The following is a 25,476-nucleotide window of genomic DNA, read 5'->3' on the forward strand; positions in this document are numbered from 1 at the left end:
ATTATATTTCATTTTCTTCTTTAGCTTATTGACTAACAAAAACTCTATAAAATATCCATGCACTAGCTCATATGATTAATTTTAAAAAAATGAGTGAAAAAAGAGTAGAAAAAATGGAAAATACTATAGTATGTGAGAGTAAGATAAAAAATAGTGATGATGATGAAGAAAATGATTTGTTGCTTCCTGGTTTTCGATTTCATCCAACAGATGAAGAGCTTGTAGGGTTTTATCTTAAACGCAAAGTGGAAAATAAAAGAATCAAACTTGATCTTATCAAAGAGGTTGATATTTATAAACATGATCCTTGGGATCTTCCAAGTGAGTATATATGCAATTCACTAATTTTTTATGTTCAATTTTATTATGAGTTTGTGCTCAAAGGTGGATCGACTTATTTGGTTTTAATGGTTCATGTGAATTTAGAATTTTTATTCATGTCATATAATAAGTATATAATAGGTAGTTTTGTGTTCTATTTCTCACAATTTTATGTCAAAAGATGGATCTACTTGGTAATTTATGATTTATGTGGATTCATAGATTTTGTTCCGATCACATATACACAAATTGTTAATTTTTTGTTATCTTCTTACACAAGTCTATATTCAAATATATTGGTTAATCTACTTAGTAATCTATAACTCACGTGAATTCATTGTTTTTGCTCAGATTTTATATACAAGTTATTTTATATTATCTTTTTTCAAAATTTATGTTCAAACACTAACAAAAACAACTTTTAACGGCATCATATATTGACACTCATAAAGAGTGCTAAATTCTTTACCTGCATTAGTTAAGTGTCATTAGAACCAATGTCGCTAAATGCTTCAGAGACATATCCAAAGAGTGAAATATACTGGTCAATCTACTTAACATAAATAAAACTCTCATTTTTGCTATTATACAAGTTATTTTATGTCATCTTTTTGCATAGTCTATGTTCAAATTGGCCAAATCATTTAGTAATCTACGGTTCATATAAATTCAATAGTTTTTATTCGGATCTTATATATACAAGTTTGGTCATGTTGCTAGTTTGCACAAATCTATATTCAAATATATTGACCATTCAATCGTTCACGTGAATTCAAAAAAATTTATTGAAGATTTTATACTTTTTATGTTACCTTTTTTCTTGATTGTGTGTGTGTGGTTTTTTTTTTTTTTTTTGCTTGGTTTCATTAAAAGAGATTAATAAAATACTTGAGCAAATTTGTTTTATGTCCATAACCAGCATCAAAATGATTAGAATTGTAGGTCAAGAAGACTAAGAAATTGTGCTAGCTTATCCGTTTCCACTACTAGTAATACATAAGTTAGTGATAGATAAATATTATAATTAATTTATAAAATATATTGCTATTTTTATTTAGCTATAAATTTTCAAAAACAAAATTATTAATTATGCACATATCTAGTGATAAGCCAAATTCTTTGGACAAAACATTCCTCTACTATATTCTTCAATTATGAAATTATATGACATGATTGAAAGATAAGCTTCTATCGATGAACGTGTCTTATCACTAGTTGAAGCAAGTAATATAAAGTTTAAAATTAAAATCGCGATAAGAAAAATAAAATCCTCTAAATGGTCATTTTCCTTGTATTGCTGAAAATATTTTCATATCTTTTAGTATAATCAGATTTCACAATTAAAATGACTATTTCACGACAAATTAAACATTTTTTTTCTTGAAATGCCCTAGGTAACAAAAATTTCTCGAATAACATAAAACTATTTAAAATTAATTATTTCTATATTTAGTCTCTATGTATTCTTCTAATTATTATGTGAATGTGTTTTGACTAGATCTAAATTTTTAAAAAGAATTATTTATTTTCAGAACTTGCGGCTTTAATGAGTAGATAATGATTTGAAATTACAAAATAATCTCATTAATTAGAATAGGATAAGAAGTGTAAAATTATATAATTTTAATATAATAACACATTATTCTTTTCAAAAAAAGTAATATATATATATATATATATATATATATATTTGTTTGACCTTTTCATGCAACAATTATTGACCCCAAAGTTGTAGGAACGATAAGAACAATTCATATAAAAAAGACAATAAATTAGAAAGTGACTTTGTCACTGTCGTTGACCAAGTTTACATTATTAGCTAATTCAAACAAGACAGCACGAATTTTTTTTGACTATATAATATATAGTATCCATATTATAATAATAATAATAATAAATAATAATAATAATAATAATCTTACTCTTATATATCATTAAAATATTTAGCTTGAGAGTATTAGAAGCAACAACGACAGTATCTTTGTCCACATGAATACGTGGTAGATAAAGAAATGCATGTTCGATCTAAAGTTGTAATTATATTACTTGTTTATTTTTTATTTTATAACAAATATTTATTGATTAATTCTTTGTCTTTTAAATATATTTTTATTTATATGTTTTGTCAATCAATATCAAAATTAACAACCGGTGAATTTTTTAAAATTATTCTTAAGGATAAAGTGGAAAAAATAATCAATTTTATCTTGATTTAGGAAATGGCAAGTAATATAAAAATATATTTTATAAGTAGTGTGAGACACATAAAATATTTAACATATGACTTTTGTTATTTTAAATATGTTATGTCATTCATGTAACAGAATATGAAAGTGATGAAATTTATACTTACTGAACATAAAAAGATGAAATTTTATTTTAAATAAACTACGGAGAAAAAGTAATATTTTTTGAAATAGACTAAGAAAGATAAAGACATAAAATTTGAATCAGAGTAAGAAGTTTATAACAATTTTATACTAGCTAATTTTATAATAACTCCATATAACTATCAATAATAATTAATCGAATTAATATCTTGGATAAGAAAGAAGATAATGTGTGATTCGAACTAAGTGAAGTGCATTAAAGATTGAGGAAGGAAAAGTATTGGTGGAAGAAACACACACAAGACAAAGATAACACTAAATGATTGGAGAAGATAATAGATGAGGATGAACGTGTGTCAATACAAGCATTAGTTAAGTGTCATTAGTTTCAATGTCGCTAAAAGTTTCAGGAACACATTTATACATAAAATGTTAATTATTGCTAAAAATATATATTTAACGATAATTAAGAATTAATTACTACTAATGATCATATACTTAATGTAGTGTATTTTTGTAGTCATTATGAGGGTTATATATGAAGTTGTACATGAGATAAGTATATGTTTGTAAGCTAATTGTTTTTGTTTTTTTTTCATTTGTATGAAGAAGTGATGGGCAGAGTAGGTGATAATAAGGAATGGTATTTCTTCAGCATGAGAGGAAGAAAGTACAAAAACAGTGTAAGACCAAATAGAGTAACAGGATCTGGTTTTTGGAAAGCAACAGGAATTGATAAGCCTGTTCATTCACAAAGCAATGAGCTGTGCATTGGCCTCAAAAAATCATTAGTATATTATAGGGGAAGTGCTGGAAAAGGTACTAAAACTGATTGGATGATGCATGAGTTTCGTCTACCGCCTATTTGGAAGACGAATACTTCAAATGGACAACACCTCCCGAATCTCAAGAACATTGCTGCTGAAGCTGTAAGTTTCTCGATATGGACTACTCTTCTAGTTTCTTGTTCTTTGATTTTCTATTGTTTCGTGTAGTTTGTTTGTAAGAATCTGTTCATCTTTCGAGTTGGTGGTCTACTAGAAACAGTCTTTTTGCATCACATATGAGATAGAGGTAAGGTCTGTGTATACACTATCCTCCTCAGACATCAGTATGTGAGACTACTTACATTGATTATTAGCTAGTTGATCTCTATCATGTTACCCTTTATATAGGTATGAACGAACTTGAAATTTTCGTTACCTTAGAGTTCAATAGTCCCCGAGAATCCTGGCATACAATATACAACAACAACATATGCAATGTAATACCATACACAGATCTTATCCTTACCTTTGTGGAATGGGTAGAGAGGTTGTTTCTGAAAGACCTTTAACAACGTGACTCAAACCCTCAACCTATTGGTCGACGGTGGAGGTGCTCAATCGCTTCAAACATAGCCACATTCATGACTTATTATGTTTAGAGGCAGATTGATATTGGATCACCCTCACTCTTGTATATCGAATATTCATAAATTGCAGGAAGTTTGGACTCTCTGCAGAATATTCAAAAGGATTTCCAATTACAAAAGATTCACACCAGATTGGAAGCAGCAGCAGCCAGTTGTTAAACAAAGTTTCGTTGACACAAGTTCTAAGGCATGCAGTGTTCAATCCGAAATCAGTGATGATCAATCCAATAATGTCATCAATTTCAAAAAGATGGCATTTCCACAAAAGAGCATTATGAATGCATCATGTGGAGGAAATTTAAACTATCAAGTTGATCAAAGAAACAGTTACTACAATAATAGCCAACTAATTACGACCATGCCTGATCAATCGCCATTCACATCATCAAATTCAATCTTTTGGAACACACGTGCTGAAGATCAGGAGTATTTGTTTAGTCATGGAAACTGGGATGAGCTCAAATCTGTCGTTGATTTAGCCATTGATCCTCGTAGTCTCTTTGGATTTAAATAAGCTGGCCTGGAAGCAAAAAAGACTTGTGACTTGTCTTTATAGGAGCACTCTTGGTATACATATACGTGTTGAATCAGTGACGAATCCAAAATTTAAAGTCAGCAGGTTCTGTTCTTAATCCGTTAATCGTATCTGTGTTATTCCTCCCCACACATATTCATAATCAGAGCTAGACGCGTGCAGCAGATTCTGAATCAGTTGTTGGGATTGAAGTTAACACAGTGTGATATGCTTTCTACATTTTTTGTTTATTAGGACTTGCATACATCTTGTAAATTACTAATTTCCTAGAGTACTTTCTTGTACTGAATTTCATAGAATACTTTTTTGTTCAGAGTACATTACAGTAAGAGATGGTTTTATGAGGGAACAAATATTAGGTTCATCACTATCTTTCGCGTATATATATATATATATACATACGAATAGACGTTATGATAACTTGGTTATGAAGATAGCAAGACAATATTCTAACTTGATTTGCAGCTTCTTGAGCGTGAGAACTCATGGTTCTCAACTCACTTCATAGACTATTGCTATTATGCATTGTGTGTGTCTGATATTAGTCTTCTTGAAGAACAGAACAACAAGTCCAGTACCATTTAATTAAGATATGTCTGTTAGTATAAAGGCTTTAGCTTTTGAATGACAGAAACATCAATGTCCCAAAAGTACAACGAAGGATATCTGCATACTATTTCGGAGGCATATTTATCCTCTTTCCCTTAAAATTATGTCACACCCTTGAGTGCACAACCCCTCAATAATGCCAACAATCAGTTGGTATTTTGGCTTGAACAAGTTCTCCTTTAAACTCTGTTACTCCTTTTTTATTTACCTTATTTATTCTTCTACTCTAATAGCCTGAAGTTGGAACCATAACAATATGTAACAGCTGATTTGGAGTGATGTTATCGTAATATTTGCTTCTATTTGTCTTTATTTATTATTTATATTTTATAATTATATTTCATCTTTTACCCTAATTTTTTATAGTAGCTCTATCATGCATCTTACTTTTCTGATTTCCTTGTTCAAATTATGAATGTGTGACATTATGTAACGACGGAAAATAATATCTATCCAAATATTGTATTCATTAAAACAATAAAAATTAGGAAAATTTTTCAAAATGTCAATATTTTAGCATTTTAGAGTACTCATTAGCAACACTTTCAATATTTAGTAAAAATGTCATATTTTAGTTTGTTATGTATCTTATTTATGTTTTTATTATTTGTTTTTATTTAAAGAATATAATTATTTAATAACAAAAGGAAGAAAATTAAGGGAGAGAATATTTCAAAAAAAGGTAAGCAACCTTAATTTTCTCATCAGTTAATTTTCAAATAAAAATTTAAATTTGTTTTTTTTCTCTCCGGAATTTTTACCTTTTTAAAATTATATTAATTCCACAATATATTCTATTTATATTTATTATAGTTTTTTATTAATTTATATTCATTCCAATAGGTATGCCAAATTTTTCTATATAGTCATTTAAGAAATATATTTGTATTTTCATATATTTTTTTCCCTATATAGTTATTTTTTTCTTCAAAAATCTTGTATGTATTCATTTCAATATGTATTTTATTTGTATTTCTATTTATTCTAGTTTTTATATAGAATTTTGTATAATAACATATAAAATACAAAAATTAGTATAATGAAAAAGTGAATAAAATAAAAGAAATAATTGAATATTTAGTGTACTCATTCTTAAATAAAATACATAACTAGTTGCCATACCTTTAGAATAAATACAAATTAAATTAGAAAAAAATGTCAAATTCAGAAACAATGCAACATAATTTTTGAATTACTACAACTATTAATTGTAAAAATACATACTGACTAAAACATGATCAAAATTCAATATATACTTCCAAATATTTATGAATACAAAAAACAATAAAACTATGAAATACAAAAATAAATACTAACTGTGGTACATTGACATAACTATCACAAAAAAAAAAACAGAATACAAAATGAATTAAATAAATGAAATACGATTCCAAATCTATGGATACAAAATACAATAAAACAATGAAATACAAAAATACATAATGACTAAAACAACAACAAAATTCAATATACACTACCAAATCTATGAATACAAAAAACATCAAAACTATGAAATATACACAATCAAACTCATATAATGTGTTACATTGACATAACTAACACACACACAAAAAAACAGAACACAAAATACAAAAAATATATGAAATACACAAATAAATACTAACTATAACATAATAAAAATTTCATATACACTTTCAAACGCATTGTAACATGAATTTTTTTTAATCTTAAAAATTACTAAACAAATTAAACTAAACATGCAAGACACAGAACATGCAAAAAAAAAACACTTCTCCAACAAATTGGTCTTCTTCAACTTCATTATTATTAATTTGTGTGTGATTTTGCACATTGACGGATTCAGACATTTTTCCCCATCGTATATCTTTCTTAGATTTAGAAGCGGCACCTACATTGTTGTTTAATTCTTGAGTGAAAAAAAATTAAATGATGGAAAATCGGAAGAACTTTGATTATTTTGTGTCATACCTTTAGTAAGTCTCTTGAAAACGTCCATTGAAGAGAGAATTATGTAGTCTCAAACCCTAAAAAATGTTTTAAGAACAACTATAAAATTAAAAAAATTAAAAAAACACTGAAATCAGTAAGTAAATAAATAAGGAATCTGAAAACATAATACTCAAATCAATATTAATCTTCAAATCAAATCTTGCAACGAAATTAAATAAGAATAATAGAAAACATTAATATATTGAATCGAAAATATATGGAATTTATTTGGAAGAATGTTAGAGAAATTAAAAAGAAGAATAAGAAAAGAGAGAAAAATCAGGAGATTTGATTAGGAAGAAAGTAAGAGAGAAATTGATAAGCTTAAGAAAAGAGAGAGAAAAATTAAAATAATATTAATATCTATCAAATTACATAAATATAAGAAAATGTGTAATCTATGTGAGAGAAAAAAAGGGTGTAAATAATGAGAGAGAAAATATTAATAATATCAGAATAATTATTTATTTTTAAAATAATGACATTTTTGACATGTTTACTAATATTATTAAATTATGAATATTATCACTAAATAAGTTAATTTTTTTGACTAGTTAGCTAAATTTCCCTAAAAATTATGATATATTATGAAATAATACGTAACAACAATCCAAACAAAGTACATGGTCTATTTTGTTTCTAACCCATAGATTACAATGGGATGGAACCATTTTAGTGAGTAAAAAGAAGATACTCATCTTGTTTTCTTCTCACACCAAAAAGAGACAGAAGAAGAATATAAACACTTGATGGAATCACACTATCATAAAAATGACCATTAGCAGCATTTAATTCATAATTGCCGCTAAATATATATTTTTAGCGGCAATTGTCACTAATTGTCTATGTTCCTTGTTGACACCCAATTTTTGACCCACGTTGGTATAAATTAATTATCGAGCTTCGTGAGTTTTTCAAATTATTTGAGTTAATTAGTTTGGTAAATCTTGCGAAAACGAAAGAAAATATATATATATATATATATATATATATATATACGTATATATATATATATGTATATGTATATATGTATATCTTTAGTTTAGAAAGTATTCCATTAAACTAGTTTGCTTTAAATCACAACTATATTTTGAATCATTATTTTATAATTCAAATAGTTATGTTACTAAATAAATAGGCTCGTTAATGAATTTATACCAAATTCGTTTTAAATCAATTGGCCATTATTTAAATTTAACTCTTTCCTTTAATCCTTTTGAAGAACTGAATTCAGGTTCAATCTCCTTCAATTTCAATCCAACAAAATTCAAACCCAGCGGCCCATTTCTTAATTCTCAGGCCCATCCCGAACCCCCTAAAATGTTTTCAAAACAAATTTTTCTGTTTAAGTTGTTTTGGAAATAAGTTTTCTTGATTTTTCCTAAAAAATTAAGTGGCGACTCCCAAAAGTCGAAAATATCCTTTAATAAAACAAACTCTTTTTCGAAATCGAAATTTTTTTCGATAAAACAGAAATGGCGACTCCGCTGGGGACGGAGAATTCTAACCCTAAGATTAACTTTGTTTGACTAACTTGTAATTAATTGTTTAATTGCTTAGATTACTTAGTTTTTAGAATTGCATTTTTTCTCATGGCATAAATTTCGCCAAACGGCAACTAGTTGCATTAGGAAACGCAAGTTACGCGGCTTACCACGACTTCTCTCAGAAAAACCCCAAGAACTTATTTGGGAGTATCAAATAAATAGTCGGAATGCGGTCATCCGACGTTATTCGATATCTCCACCCCGATGTTTGTCCGACTCGGGTAACCGTCTATTTGAAAACAATTCTAGAAAAGCCTAAGTTAGAGCGAAACCAAAACCAAAATTAGGCATCAGCCTAGGACGACTTAATACCCAAGGCGTATTAAGTCCATTTTAGTAGAAAACCGCCAAAAATCGCGTCTAAGGTCTTCGACCTCACGACGCATCATGTTATCTGACATTCGAAAATGTATGTGTGAAAAAACTAACTTGGGGGTAGGGGAAAGTCTAACGGGTTTCTGTTTTGCAGATGTGGACCGTTTTCCAAAATTTGACATGGTCATCTCCGCGCCACCCCAACTTGCTATGTGGCACAACGACTTAGACGGAGATCATAAGCGAACTCTCAACAAATATATAGGGGCCTTGACCGAGCTAATCAACATGGACGGTTGGCCAGAGTTGATCGAGGTTCTTACCGGGTACTGGGATAGCCAAAGAATGGTCTTCCATTTCGGAACGGCCGAAATCACCCCTACATTAGAAGAATTAAGAGATAGCAAGAGGACGTGTTTATCCCCAACAAACCTTCCGTTGAGAACATCTCGGATTGGTTAGGGCTAAGAAGGGATTACACCTATTGGTGTCAAGACTCTCACGTAATGTTCAGGGATTTGTATGTCAGATTTGGACACGCGAGTTTCTATGCCGCGTATAATCGGGAATTTAGAATTTCCTACAGAGAGTGGAATGAGCTCCGCCCGTTGGCGTTTGCCATAGCCTTGTTGGGAACAATGGTCTTCCCGCACGGCCCGAGCATGAGCATCAACACCAGAGTCATAACACTCGTCCGGACGCTGTTCAAAGGGTACAAGAATCAAGGAACGACGAAGTACTACTCCGTAGCTCCGGTCATATTATCGGACATATATCGCGCTTTGGGTAAGTGCAAAGAGGGACATCGGTACTTCCAGGGGTGTAACCTGCTCCTCCAATGGTGGATTCTCAGCCACCTGGCGAAGGGTGCTGGAACTCGAGAATTGCACACTCTCGACAACAAGAACACTCTCAAAGAGCTGAACGACTTGCTATTCTGGGCCAACCTGAATAATCGGAGAACGAGAGGGAAGTGGGCCCAAATTTTCTCCGAGTTGAGAGAAGAGGACCTCCAATGGATGCTCGACCGCTTCATATCCAAGGAAGTTGTCGTGGAGGGTCGTAGATGTGTCGTGCTCCCTCTACCCGGCATTCGAGGAATTCGCCCTTACGCTCCATTCCGAGTCTTGCGACAGTTCAGAAGGAGGCAGACTGTTCCTAGAGAAGCGTATTATGGCGCTTATGTATACGATATTGGGGACGACAGGGTGGACGACGCTACAGAGATGCTCAGAGAATGGAAGAATGCCAAGCGCATGGGCAAAGACAGTATCGCCCCTGACCGATTCAACGCTGGATGTGACGAAGGCTACAAAGCATGGTTGAAGAAGGATATACAAAACATCTCCTTTCAAATTCCGCGTAGCTTTCGCAGTGTGACAGACAAAGAGGCCAAAGCAGAGGCCGAATTGCGAGAATTAAAGGAAGAAGCTAATGAGGTCTACGCCAAATTCGTAGAGAACCAAGACGCACTCGAGAGGGCAACTCGAGAGATCGAGAGACTGAAGCAAGGGTATGACGAGTTCGACAGCTGGATCCAGCAGAAAATTGAGAGAATGCGATACGAGAGCTTGGAAGACAAAGGGCGTCTGGGTGAAGGCTTTCTGTTGATGCTGAGGTACATGTTCCAACAGCACAAAAACCAGAAAGACGACGACAGAGCGGGATCGTCCGGAGCAGCATAGTGGATATCGCCCCTGCGCGGGTTTTTCTTTGTCTGTATTTGCATTGTTTTAGCCCCTGCGTGGGCCTGATATTATCACACTTTCTAAATAGCCCCTGTGTGGGTTTGTTTATTTCCCTTTTAAAACATTTCCCTCATTGTTAAACATTATTTTTTGGGGGAATCACTTGACTGGTTTAAACTCACACGTACATCATTCGAATGCGTTAGGCCTACCCTTGGCACAAAAGGGTCCCCATGCATGATTAGGACACGATATATGTGTATTTAAATGCTTATGTGTTACGTTGATTTGAATGAGGATATCGTAAACCCACTCCTAGCAAAAAAAAAAAGGTACACAGAAGTCACTATTACAAACGTCCGACCAAAATTCCCGAGTCTCAAGTTTCTCACGCAAGATCCACCTCCCACCACAAATCTTGAATACCGCTCTATCGTCTCAGGTAAGTTGAATCACCGCTATGGACAAAGGCGAGAACGTCCAGACGGAGCTCACTAAGGAGGAATTGCGAAAAAAGATCGAGCGGGTCACTCGAGAGATTCAGAAGGTTAAAGAGGAAGGACTCAAGGTAGAAATAACCACGGCAATCTACAAAGCTGCGGTCACGACTTTGGATGAAGATCTGGCGTCGCAGATGAGAAGAAAGAAGGAGGCTGAGATGGAAACCGAAAGCCTAAAGAAAAGGTTGAACCTGCTTCGTTTGAAGATACACGAAGGAAAGGCGAGAGAAGCGAAGATAGATATTGAGACTGCCGTATTGTCGGCCAGAAGTGCGGCACTCGACGAAGAATTAGCGACCCATAGCAACTTAAAGGGCGGAAAACACCTCGCCCGTGAACAGGGAGCAAGTAACGGTGGCCCCGGCCGTGAAGTGATTGAGGAGGATGATGAAGAAGAAATCGTCTACAAGCCTCCATTTCCGATTGTCTGAAAGGAAGGAATGACGCAGCCACAAGACAAGAAATCGCCAAATATTGTCTTCTAGAAATTTCAATATTGTTTTTCAATTCCCTTGTAATCGCAATGAAAAAATGAATGAAAATTTTTCATCCTTGTATCCGAACTACGTTGGGCCTGAATTCTCCTCGTGAGATACGTAGGCAGCCTTCCCGGCCCAGCCCCTATCACCAAAAATTTTCATTCTCCTCCGTGTTTCGGAGGTACGAAGATAAGATCAACGGACGATGAAAAGCAGCTGCAAGAAAACCATAGCCCAACGTGATTCAGCTTCCCCGAGATGACGTCAAAACAAACAAGATCCTGTTTGTTCAAAATATATTTCCGTCCTCATTCGTGGGTTAAGATATCCTCAAACAAAGCGACTTGTGTCTTTATCTGTTTTATGTGCGATATTATGCATTTTGTACTCCGGATATGCACTAACAAATTTGCCATTGAGTTGTTTTTACCTCTCAGGTACCTCTTACTGATCTGTGTCGATAAAGCTGGCAGATCACCACTACTTCACCAGATCAAAAGGTCGCGCAGATTCCTTCCCCGAACCAAACACAAATACAGACATGGGCGACAACAGTGAACAAATCAGCCTCACAGATGTCGTGGTGGCTCAGCCCACCGTGGCAGAGCAGAATGAGCTTATTGCGCAGCTGATGTAGCAAATAGCTGACATGAGGGTAGAGATGCAACGGAGGCAAGACACTCCTCCGCCCGGGTTTGGCCCCGACTTTCTTGACGCAAGACCTCCTACATACTTCCCCTCATCCAACTCAGATCCTACTCAGCACCGTCCATCGACACCCGTGCATAACCCGTCCGGGATAGATATGACCACCCAAAACCCCCAATACGCCTCAGTCTCCTATCAAACTCCCTCCCCACTTCCAAACAATCCTCCGCAAATGCCACCACACCCCCAAAATACTCAAACAGCCCCACTACCCCAAAATCCCACCGCCCTCAATTCCCAAACACCGCATCCCCATTTAAACCAAAACACTAATCCCCAAAATTATCCGCAAAACTATCAAACCGCACAGAATGTCCCAAGCCCTTCCCTAGCTCCACCCCTTCCCAAAAGAACCACTTTTCAAGTCCCTGTCCTGACCGAGCATGAGGTACACGGCTCCGAGCTGGACCATTATGAGGAGCAAGAAAGAGAGTGGAGGGCAAGGGAAGAAGCGAAGGTAGACATAAAGGAGGAGATCAAGAGGGCAATGAGAGAGTTGCAATGTACTCCAGACGTCGCTGGGTTAAGCTACGCAGAACTATGCATCCACCCAGACTTGAACCTACCTGAAGGGTTCAAGATCCCGAAGTTTGATACCTTCGGAGGGGTGGGAAACCCCATGGCACACCTAAGAGCATATTGTGACCAACTCGTGGGAGTTGGCAAAGATGAAGCGTTGCTGATGAGATTGTTCAGCCGGAGCCTGTGCGGTGAGGCCCTGGAATGGTTCACGTTGCATGAGACTCGACAGTGGCCCAGTTGGAGTGCGCTGGCTAAGGATTTCGTCGACAGATTCGCATACAACGTTGAGATAGTTCCTTATCGGTACTCCTTGGAGAAGATAAAGCAGAAGTCCACAGAAAGTTATCGAGAGTTCGCGTACAGATGGAGGAAGGAGGCAGCGAGGGTGAGGCCTCTGATGACGGAGAAAGAGATTGTAGAGGTGTTCATACGGGTGCAGGAGCCCGAGTATTATAACAGAGTCATCTTATTAATCGGCGCCAAGTTCGCCGAGATAGTCAAAGTAGGTGAGACTATTGAAGATGGCCTGAAGTCGGGAAAAATAGCCCGAGTGTCTGCATCGCTTGGGTCTTCCGGAATGTTAAGGAAGAAAAGAGAGGAGGTTAACGCTATCTCACACGGGGGAAGAAAGGCACCCAGAAACTTACCACGTCCCCAAGGCCGCTCCAATCCTCCATCAAAGCCTCATCAAGCCTACCGTCCACAATCAAATCATTTCGGCCACTACAATGCAGCCCCCACTTGTCCAGATGCCCATATCTTATTATATCAGAATCCGCCCCAAATTCCCCAAAATTTTCCCTCCATATATCCAAACTACCCCCAAGCTTATCAAGTCCCTCCCCATTACCAGAATGTCGCTCCCAGCTGCGCTAATGTACAGCCGAGCTATCGAGCACCATCCCCCGCATATCAAATACAAACCCCAGCATATCAAAACCCCTATCCGAATTACCGAGCCCCAATGCCAAACTACCAAACAAATCCCCATCCCAGAGCCCAAGCTCCACGACCAAATGCCCGCAGTTATCAACAAGTCCCTCCCCCACAGCACGGAGGGTATGATCCCCCTCGCCCCAGGTCTGAGAAGAAGCCTTCCAGAAGCTTCACCGTGTTGGCTGAAAGCAGAACTAAATTGTTCGAAAGATTATCCGCGGCCGGATACATCCACACTGTGGGCCCCAAGCCCGTGGATGTCAATTCCAGATTCTACAGACCGGAGTAGAGATGTGCTTATCATTCCAACAGTGTTGGACATGATACAGAAGACTGTATCAATCTCAAGCACAAGATCCAGGACTTGATTGACCAGGAAGTGGTCTCCCTTCAGCCTGCGGCGCCAAATGTCAACACGAATCTGTTGCCAAATCATGGGGGTGGAAACGCCAACATGATAGAAATTGACGAAGACGAGCGTGAAGCCAAGAGAATTACTCCTGTTGTTCAGGAAGACTTGGAAAAGGCTGTCGCTTCTTTGAGCGTCAGGGAAAAGGGAGAGTTTGTCATTCTGACACCTGCAAAGGTTGTTGCCTTGGTGCCCGCAAAGACTCTCGCCAAGCCCAAGTTTGTTATTGAAACGGCCGTGGCTCAAGGCATGACCAGATCTGGTAGATGTTATACTCCTGACGAGCTTGCTCTCGGAGGACAAAAGAAAGATCATGCCAAGAGACCGATCAGCGAAGCAGAAGCTGAGGAGTTCTGGAGGAGAATGCAGCCCAAAGACTACTCCATTGTCAAGCACTTGGAGAAGACTCCAGCCCAGATTTCTGTGTGGGCCCTATTGATGAGCTCCTGGTCACACAGACAGGCTTTGATGAAAGCCTTGGATGACACGTATGTGCCCTCAGGTACGAGCAGCGACAATGTAGCTACTATGATTCACTGAGTCGTTCAGGGACATCGCATCAGCTTCGGCGATGATGAACTGCCGGCCGAAGGAAGGGCCCACAACAAAGCTCTACACATCACCGTGATATGTCGCGAAAAGATCGTCAACCGTGTTTTGATAGACGACGGATCTGGCCTGAACATATGTCCCTTGTCCACACTGAAGCGGCTGAGGTTTGACCTCCTAAAGTTGGAACAAAATCAGGTCAATGTGAGAGCATTCGACGGTGTGCAGAGAGACACGTTGGGAGCTGTAAACCTGACCATCCAAATGGGCCCCGCAGAGTTCGAGGCAAAATTCCAGGTGTTGGATATCGACACCAGCTATAACCTCCTTTTGGGAAGGCCATTCATTCATATGGTTGGAGCCGTCCCCTCCACTCTCCACCATGTGGTGAAACTAGTATGGAACAATGAAGAACTAGTTATTCACGGGGAAAGGAGCCACTCAGGTAAACAGGTGCCGATCTTGGATGAAACGCCGCAAAGTTCAGATTTCTACACGGTGGAGTTGGTAAATGCCACTGATGAAAGCTTGGCCCCACAGACTCCCATGCCGGCCGTGTACAGAATGATCGCCACGGTGATGCTGCAAAGCGGATTTGAACCAGGTTTCGAATTGGGAAGGAATGCACAAGGGATCATCGAGCCGGTTTCGGTCCTTGCTACAGGATCAAAGTATGGTTTGGGGTACATCCCCACAGATGATGATGTGATGATGAAGAGGAAAAAGGATCAAGGGTTGACTAAGCCGATCCCGCATCTCTATCAATCCTTTCCAGTCCGGAAACATGCTGAGCCTGAAGACGACGGGGAAGGAATCTGTGACCTTTTCAGGGAGATTAACACCGTTATCGAGGAGGAGCAACTCAGCTAGCATTCGTGATGCGGAACCAAAGGAGATGCTGCGGAATTGGACTTCTACGCCAATCCTGATGTCCCGGACTCTTGGGTAGAAAGGAATTATTTCATGCATAGTAAAATCGGTGGTTGTCCGGATGAGGCCCGAGACCCATCATTTCTGCATTGTTCTTGATTTTGAATTTTGTTGTGATGTTTGAAAAAAGTGACATGGCCCTGTGCCATGACCCAAGTTCGCATTTTGTTTGATTTAAATGAAAGCCTCCTTATTTCGACTTTGTTTATTAAATTGCTTGTTATATGTTACTTTTCTAATTTTGTCTATTTATGATTTCAGTAACGTAAGTTACAAACCTGCCAATGTCATGTCATGTCATGAGCTAAACGAGCAAAATGAGGCAAATGACGATGAGGTTGACGACTACGAAGAAAGTGGGGAACCAGACCATGTTGCAGAAGAATTTCGATAGTTAGAGAATATACATAAACCAAATCTGGAGGAGACCGAAATGGTGAATTTGGGAGATTCAGAATGTGTCAAAGAGGTTAAGATCAGCACCCACCTGAATGAGACTCAGAAGGAGAGCCTGGTTCGTTAGCTTTCCGAATATAGGGATGTGTTCGTTTGGGATGTCGTTGACATGCAAGGGTTGAGTACTGATGTCGTATCTCATAAGCTGCCTATCAACCCAGGGTTCGAACCGGTGAAACAAAAGACTCGGAAATTCAAGCCTGAATTGAGTTTGAAGATTAAGGAAGAAATCACCAAGCAGATAGAGTCTCGACTGGCAGAAGTAACGCAATACCCAACCTGGTTGGCCAATGTCGTTCTGATCGCCAAGAAAGATGGAAAAATCAGGATTTGTGTCGATTACAGAGATCTCAACAAGGCTAGTCCAAAGGATAATTTCCATTCATATTTTGATTGACAACTGTGCCAAACATGAGATGCAGTCATTTGTGGATTGTTACGCGGGTTATCACCAGATTTTGATGGACGAAGAAGACGCAGAAAAAACGGCCTTCATTACCCCTTGGGGGGTATATCACTATAGGGGGATGCCGTTCGGCCTCAAAAACGCCAGTGCTACTTACATGAGAGCCATGATGACTATCTTTCATGACATGATTCACAAGGAGATTGAAGTGTACGTGGACGACGTCATAATCAAATCCCGCGAGAGTTCGGATCATTTGACACACCTGAAAAAATTCTTTGAACGTTTGCGTCGGTATAACTTGAAACTAAATCCTGCCAAATGTGCTTTTGGAGTCCCAGTTGGGAAGTTGTTGGGGTTTATAGTCAGCAGAAGAGGTATTGAGCTCGACCCTTCCAAGATTAAGGCAATTCAAGAGTTACCTCCGCCGAAGACGAGAAAAGAAGTGATGAGTTTCTTAGGGAGGTTAAACTATATCAGTCGGTTTATAGCACAATCAACAGTGGTATGTGAGCCCATTTTCAAGTTGCTGAAGAAATACGCCCCAACTAAGTGGATTGAGGAGTGCCAGACCGCTTGCGACGCTATCAAGAGCTACTTGTCTAACCCACCAGTACTAGTTCCTCCGCGAGAAGGGAGTCCGTTGTTGCTGTATTTGTCTGTTTCAGATAACGCCTTTGGATGTGTACTTGGTCAACACAACGAGACGGGGAAGAAGGAGAGGGATATCTACTACATCAACAAGAAATTTACTCCGTACGAGTCTCGCTACACTTTGCTGGAGAGAACGTGCTGTGCTCTGACGTGGCTTGCCCAGAAACTGAGACACTATTTATCGTCGTATACTACATATCTTGTCTCCAGAATGGATCCATTGAAGTATATTTTCCAGAAAGCGATGCCGACCGGGAAGTTAGCTAAATGGCAAATGCTGTTGAGTGAGTTTGACATCGTGTATGTGACTCAGAAAGCAATAAAGGCACAAGCTTTGGCTGACCATCTTGCGGAAAATCCCGTTGACGAAGAGTATGAACCTCTCAAGAAATATTTTCACGATGAAGAAGTGTCATTTGTGGGTGAAGATATTTCTGAAGCTTATCCAGGTTGGAGATTATTCTTTGATGGAGCGGCAAACCACCAGGGTAAAGGTGTTGGAGCAGTCTTGGTATCAGAATCTGGTCAACACTATCCTATGGCAGCCAAACTGCGATTCAACTGCACAAACAACATGGCTAGTACGAAGCTTGCATTCTCGGTTTGAAAATGGTCGTTGACATGAATGTTTACGAGTTACTGGTTATTGGAGATTAGGACCTCTTGATTCATCAGGTTCAAGGAGAATGGGCTGTGAAGAACCCAAAGATTGTACCTTACGTACAATATGTGCAAAATCTGTGTAAAAGGTTTCGCAAGATCGAGTTCAGACATACTCCCAGAATACAGAATGAATTAGCCGACGCTCTTGCCACCATCGCTTCAATGATTAAACATCCGGATACTAATTACATCGACCCGTTGGATATAGACTTGAAGGAACATCCAGTCCATTGTTCACATGTTGAATCAGAACCAGATGGTTTGCCTTGGTATTTTGACATAAAGAGATATTTGGAGTCTGGGACATATCCAGAAGACGCTACATCTAATCAAAAGAAGTCGATACGTCGTATGGCTCTCAATTTCTTTCTGAATGGAGAAGTATTGTATAGGAGGACTCCGGATTTAGGTGCTGAAGCTGTAAGGCTTATTGAATAGATACATGCTGGAGTTTGTGGTACACATATGAACGGGCTTACCTTGGCAAGAAAAGTCCTTCGAGCCGGTTATTTCTGGATGACTATGGAGCATAACTGTTGCAAATTCGTGCAAAAATACCACAAATGTCAAGTGCACGGTGATCTGATAAGGGTGCCACCTCACGAACTCAATGTTATGAGTTCTCCTTGGTCATTTGTAGCTTGGGGAATGGATGTCATCGGTCCTATAGAGCCGGCCGCTTCTAATGGACACAGATTCATTTTGGTTGCCATCGATTATTTCACCAAGTGGGTGGAGGCAGCTTCTTATAAATCGATAACCAAGAAAGTGGTGGCCGACTTTGTCCGCAACAATCTGATATGCCAATTTGGAGTTCCAGAATCCATCATCACTGATAACGGTGCAAATCTCAACAGTCATCTGATGAAAGAGATATGTGAACAATTTAAGATTATTCACCGAAAGTCAACTGCTTATCGCCCTCAAATGAACGGAGCTGTAGAGGCCGCCAACAAGAACATCAAGAAGATTCTGAGGAAAATGATTGACAAGCAGCGGGGTTGGCATGAAATGTTGCCATATGCTCTACTGGGTTATCGAACGATGGTCAGAACATCAACCGGGGCTACTCCATACTTGCTAGTATATAGAACGGAAGCAGTCGTGCCTGTTGAAGTCGAGATACCGTCATTAAGGATCATCCAAGAAGCTGAGCTAAGTAATGCTGAGTGGGTTAGCAAACGGATTGATCAGTTAGCTTTGATTGATGAGAAGAGGATGGTCGCTGTTTGTCATGGCCAATTGTATAGACAGAGAATGACTCGCGCTTTTCACAAAAGAGTAAGAGCCAGAAATTTTGAAGTTGGTCAGTTGGTTCTTAAGCGTATTTTTCCTCATCAAGACGAATACAAAGGAATGTTCGCACCAAACTGGCAAGGTCCTTACATGGTTCGCAAAGTACTATCTGGAGGTGCTTTAGTCTTGTCAGAGATGGATGGCGCTGTATGGCCCAAGCCTATCAACTCAGATGCTGTCAAGAGATATTACGCGTGAAGTTCGTTTTGCATCTTCTATCATTTACTTGTAATCTTCTGTTTGCTTGTATTTGTTCGAATTTGAACTCTTATCCCTCTTGTAACGAACTACGTCTGACCTGAATTCTCGAGAACGAGATACGTAGGCGGCCTATGTCGGCTTCGGTCACCCCATTTACCCCCTTAATTATTTCTTTGCATTTGAACTACGTTCGACCTGAATTCTCAAGAATGAGATACGTAGGCGGCCTTTGTCGGCCTCGGTCGGTTTCTTTGTAAATCTATTCTTGTTAACCTTTAAGGGGAACTACGTTTGACCTGATTCCTGCCTCAACGGGATACGTAGGCGCCACAAGGGCTCGGTCATATCTCTCGTAAGATTTCTATTCCCCTTTACATTAGAACAGGGACAGAATTTTTGAGAGGGACTCAAAAATTCTCCAGAAAAAGCCCCCTCTTCAGCAAGCCAGACAAAAGACATTTCGAATTTGCGACTAGGACAGAATTTTTGAGAAGATCTCAAAAATTCCGCGATCTGTTCGGTTACAATGGAAAGATGAGCAAGATACTAAACTGGGACAGAAATTTTGAGGATGGCCTCAAAATTTCGTCATGGGTCTTCCCTACATGTCCGGAATGCCTCTGAAATTCATTCAACAAGCGTCGGACTCAAAGAAACTCGTTAAGCCTGACACGACATGACTTGGCAGTGACTTTTTCAAGATACTATTTCTTAAAAAAAAATTCTTGTTTCTCTTAAAAATTTCCCTTTTATATTTCATCTGTTTTGGCATAAGATATTTTCTTATCAAGAGTCGGGAAATCGGGAAATCAACCAGAGACATCAAGACAAGGAGCAAACAACCGAAGGGATCGATACAGATCAGTATGTTTAAAACTGACAATTTTTCTATGGATGTAGGTTTATAGCTTCGCTTCGAAATCGGCCGAATTCTTCCGACTAATGAATATGGAGAAGGAGAAAACTATCTCCAAAACCAGTGATTTTATTGAAAGCAGGAATATCGTTTGTGTCAGGATGCTTATGAATGTGTTTGTTTATTTCAAACCATTCTCAGCAATGGGAAATTTACAAAGTATCCAGCCAGATTCAAAGGTGAATCAAACAGGAATCTCAGCGAAGATTTCACGATTTCTGTAGAAGGCGCTATTTGCATTGTGTTATCAAAGCAAGATGATTATTGTCGATCAAGACCATGCATTACCTCAGAAGAGACAGTTATGCAATTATTATTTTATCATTATCGATCAAGTTGATATATTATTTGGAGATCGTCTTACCGTTACTATTCACGGGGGCGATATAAATATTCATACATCGCGGAATTTATACACTGAAGAATCATGCATCGCGGAACCATGCATCGCGGAATTTATACACTGAAGAATCATGCATCGCGGAACCATGCATCGCGGAATCATGCATAGCGGAAACCATGCATCGCGAGTCATTAATTATGCACGACGAGAAGATTTCATGCCTCGTCAAAATTTATGCATCGCGAGAAGACTTTATACCTCGCGAAAATCATGCATCGCGAGTCAATAATTATGCATGAAGAGAAGATTTCATGCCTCGTCAAAATTTATGCATCGCAGAAATCATGCATCGGAGAAACCATGCATCGCGAGTCACTAATTATGCACGACGAGAAGATTTCATGCCTCGTCAAAATTTATGCATCGCGAGAAGACTTCATACCTCGCTGGAATTTATACATCGCGAGAAGAATTTATGCCTCGCTGGAATTCATGCATAGCGAAAATCATGCATCGCGGAAATCATGCATCGCGAGTCATTAATTATGCACGACGAGAAGATTTCATGCCTCGTCAAAATTTATGCATCGCGAGAAGACTTCATACCTCGCTGACAATTATGTACGATGAGAAGATTTCATGCCTCGTCAAAATTTATGCATCGCGAGAAGACTTCATACCTCGCTGGAATTTATACATCGCGAGAAGAATTTATGCCTCGCTGGAATTCATGCATAGCGAAAATCATGCATCGCGAAAATCATGCATCGCGAGTCATTAATTATGCACGACGAGAAGATTTCATGCCTCGTCAAAATTTATGCATCGCGAGAAGACTTCATACCTCGCTGACAATTATGTACGATGAGAAGATTTCATGCCTCGTCAAAATTTATGCATCGCGAGAAAACTTCATACCTCGCTGGAATTTATACATCGCGAGAAGAATTTATGCCTCGCTGAAATTCATGCATAGCGAAAATCATGCATCGCGGAAATCATGCATCGCGAGTAATTAATTATGAACGACGAGAAGATTTCATGCCTCGTCAAAATTTATATATTGCGAGAAGATTTTATGCCTCGCAGGAATTTACGTATCGCGGGAAGATATTCATGCACCGCAAGAGGGCATATATGGATAAAGAAAGAGCAATACTTATCCATTGGCCTCGACTACATTATGTTATTTCTTATAAAAGTAAACATCAAGAAGAGCATCAAAGATAACGACAAAAGAGACATCGATATCGCATCAACATTTATTCATTTATTTTTAGAGTCAAATGAAGAGTACATTGAAGATGATATTCCAAAACACAAGGCATAAACTTTATTTTCTGGACGTCAGACCGATCGAGTCGACGTCGAATATGGAGGAGAGCAATGAAGTGTCGACACGATAAAAGACACCGTCTTCCATCCTAATTGCATTCTTTTTAAGCTGACGAGTTTTATCTCAGTCTTTGTCGAGAGCATCCAAAAGGATGAATTCTCCAAAAACCACAGGTGCGGACGACACCAAAAAGGATGCAGCACAATGTGGAACTTTTTCTTAGCAGTGAACTGGGACACAGTCCAAAGAGGAGTGCCAAACTCTTAGGACGCGAGCAGAGGAGCAACTTCCACCACGACCGAACCACCCTTCTCGAGGCATGCGGGTTTTCCTTTAGGTCTGTCAGTTTCAGTCTCGCATCCGGAAGTTTTGTCTTATCGGAAGCCAGTTTCCAATCTGAGTGACAATGCGCCAAGAGCTTTGGAAATTATGTCCGTGTAAGTCCTTACCTATGGATGTGAAGAGCTCCACATTCATGGCTAAGAGGTTACAAGCCTCCTTTTCATACTCGTTAATTTGCCACTTGTCCAAAACCAAAAGTTATCTAGCATAATAGATTTCCTTTTCCATCGACTGAGTCGAACTATACACAGCCTGATTCCGAAGGTTTAGGGATATGTAGGCGGATTCAATATTGAAACTCGGTTGTATCCCAATATTCGCTCTCGAATTCTATTCTCGAGCATTTCGGCACCTTCATAATCCAGTATCGAAGTGGCTTTTTAATTCTATCAAATCGTGTGATAAAACAAGCTTATCAAACTACAAGTGGCCTGAATTCTCATATAGCCTGAGATATGTAGGAAACCCGTTTCAAGGGTTCGGCCATAACTCCTAAACTCTTTGTCAAATCCTTCCTTTTAAAAGCGAATGAAGTTGGTCAAAATTGGTTCGGTCAATTTCATTTTCCTCGAGTTGCTTGCATCAACCCAAGTAAAATGAGGGACAGTTGTTGACACCCAATTTTTGACCCACGTTGGTATAAATTAATTATCGAGCTTCGTGAGTTTTTCAAATTATTTGAGTTAATTAGTTTGGTAAATCTTGCGAAAACGAAAGAAAATATATATATATATATATATATATATATATATATATACACGTATATATATATATATATGTATATGTATATATGTATATCTTTAGTTTAGAAAGTATTCCATTAAACTAGTTTGCTTTAAATCACAACTATATTTTGAATCATTATTTTATAATTCAAATAGTTATGTTACTAAATAAATAGGCTCGTTAATGAATTTATACCAAATTCGTTTTAAATCAATTGGCCATTATTTAAATTTAACTCTTTCCTTTAATCCTTTTGAAGAACTGAATTCAGGCCCAATCTCCTTCAATTTCAATCCAACCCAATTCAAACCCAGCGGCCCATTTCTTAATTCTCAGGCCCATCCCGAACCCCCTAAAATGTTTTCAAAACAAATTTTTCTGTTTAAGTTGTTTTGGAAATAAGTTTTCTTGATTTTTCCTAAAAAATTAAGTGGCGACTCCCAAAAGTCGAAAATACCCTTTAATAAAACAAACTCTTTTTCGAAATCGAAATTTTTTTTCGATAAAACATTCCTAAAGTCTTTAGTTACATTGGTTCTAATGACACTTAATTAATACCGGTAAAGACTTTAGCACTCTTTATTAGTGTCAATATTTAATGCCGCTAAAAAATATTTTTGTTGTTATGTCAATTGAGTTGTTATTCCCATACAAATATTTTATATATACAACTCTGACTTTGTAATAATTATATACACAATAATATAATAATAATAAGAAAAAATTACGCGGCTAAGAAAACTTATACTCTTTAATTATTCATCATAGGTATAGTTTGCTATGATTACCACTCGCGACTAAAATTATACATTAATTACGTGGGCTGACTTTGAGTTTGTATAATTAGTCATGTTTGTATATGTATAATTCGCCAGGATATATACATATGTATAATATATAATTTTTTAACCTATATACAAATACAATTCGCCTCTCTCCTTCCTCTTTCAATCTCGCTTGCCATTTTTACAAATGTATATGTATATTATACAATTATATTCATATACAATTCACCTCTCTCCCACTCTCTGTCCTCTCTCGCTCGCCTCTCTCCTCTCTCTCCCAGTCTTGATCGCCTTTCTCCTCCCTCTCCCAATCTCTCTTGCCATATATACAATTACATGTGTATAATATACAATTATCTAACCAATATACATATACAATTCAACTTTCTTCCACTCTTTTCCCCCTCTCTCTCCCAGTCTCGCTCGCCTCTCTCTTCCATATAACATGTAGCTACAAATTGTAATTATCAAACTAAGCTACTGAGAGTAATTAATTATTTTTAAGTTGCTATATGTGAAAGTTTCTCAAATAATAATCATAACTAACAACTCTGACTTTGTAATAATTACATATACAATAATAAAATAATAATAATCATAACTAACAACTCTGACTTTGTAATAATTATCTACAATCATATGTATAATATACAATTGTCTAACCAATATACATATACAATTCACCTTTCTCCCACTCTTTCCCCTCCCCCCCCCCCCTCTCTCTCTCTCTCTCCTCTCTCCTCTCTCTCCCAGTCTCGCTTCTCCATATAACACGTAGCTAGAAATTGTAATTATCAAACTAAGCTACAGAGAGTAATTAATTATTTTTGAGTTGCTATATGTAAAAGTTTCCCAAATAATAATCATAACTAACAACTCTGACTTTGTAATAATTATATATACAATAATACAATAATAATAATCATAACTAACAACTCTGACTTTGTAATAATTATCTACAATCATATGTATAATATACAATTATCTAACCAATATGCATATACAATTCAACTTTCTCTCACTCTTTTCCCCCTCTCTCTCCCAATCTCGCTCACCTCTCTCTTCCATATAACATGTAGCTACAAATTGTAATTATCAAGCTAAGCTACAGAGAGTAATTAATTATTTTTAAGTTGCTATATGTGAAAGTTTCCCAAATAATAGTCATAACTAACAACTCTGACATTGTAATAATTACATATACAATAATAAAATAACAATAATAATAACTAACAACTCTGCCTTTGTAATAATTATCTACAATCATATGTCTAATATACAATTATCTAACCAATATACATATACAATTCACTTTTCTCCCACTCTTTTCCCCTCTCTCGCCTCTATCCTCTCTCTCCCAGTCTCGCTCGCTTCTCTCCTCCATATAACATGTAGCTACAAATTGTAATCATCAAACTAAACTACAAAGAGTAATTAATTATTTTTAAGTGACTATATGTGAAAGTTTCCAAAATAATAATCATAACTAATAACTCTGACTTTGTAATAATTATACACACAACAATACAGTAATAATAATCATAACTAACAACTCTGACTTTATAATAATTATATACACAATAATAATA

General features: G+C 37.3%; 2 protein-coding genes across 3 annotated transcripts; both read left to right on the forward strand.

The window, feature by feature from the left end:
- LOC101268010 (transcription factor JUNGBRUNNEN 1-like) lies at window positions 1–4,953 on the forward strand. 2 transcript variants are annotated; one of them, XM_010325622.4, is made up of 3 exons: window positions 1–321; window positions 3,261–3,580; window positions 4,136–4,953. In XM_010325622.4, the coding sequence occupies exons 1-3, from the start codon at window positions 72–74 to the stop codon at window positions 4,577–4,579; spliced, it is 1,014 nt and encodes a 337-aa protein (XP_010323924.2). In that variant the 5' UTR covers window positions 1–71; the 3' UTR covers window positions 4,580–4,953. The 2 variants fall into 2 exon arrangements, with proteins under 2 accessions (XP_010323924.2, XP_004243883.3); XM_004243835.5 differs by having other exon boundaries at window positions 3,264–3,580.
- A 7,405-nt stretch (window positions 4,954–12,358) lies between these two features.
- Window positions 12,359–14,164, forward strand: LOC138337541 (uncharacterized). The gene has a single exon (XM_069287457.1). It carries the CDS (start codon window positions 12,359–12,361, stop codon window positions 14,162–14,164), a length of 1,806 nt encoding a protein of 601 aa, XP_069143558.1.
- The last annotated feature ends 11,312 nt before the right edge of the window (window positions 14,165–25,476 follow it).

The sequence above is a fragment of the Solanum lycopersicum genome, chromosome 7, assembly GCF_036512215.1.
Source record: "Solanum lycopersicum chromosome 7, SLM_r2.1".
Lineage (NCBI taxonomy): Eukaryota > Viridiplantae > Streptophyta > Magnoliopsida > Solanales > Solanaceae > Solanum > Solanum lycopersicum.

Coding starts and splice junctions, on each gene's coding strand:
- LOC101268010 (XM_010325622.4), top strand. CDS start 72: ATGATTAATTTTAAAAAAATGAGTGAAAAAAGAGTAGAAAAAATGGAA. Junction 322..3,260: donor TGATCCTTGGGATCTTCCAA/GTGAGTATATAT, acceptor ATTTGTATGAAG/AAGTGATGGGCAGAGTAGGT. Junction 3,581..4,135: donor AGAACATTGCTGCTGAAGCT/GTAAGTTTCTCG, acceptor CATAAATTGCAG/GAAGTTTGGACTCTCTGCAG.
- LOC138337541 (XM_069287457.1), top strand. CDS start 12,359: ATGAGGGTAGAGATGCAACGGAGGCAAGACACTCCTCCGCCCGGGTTT.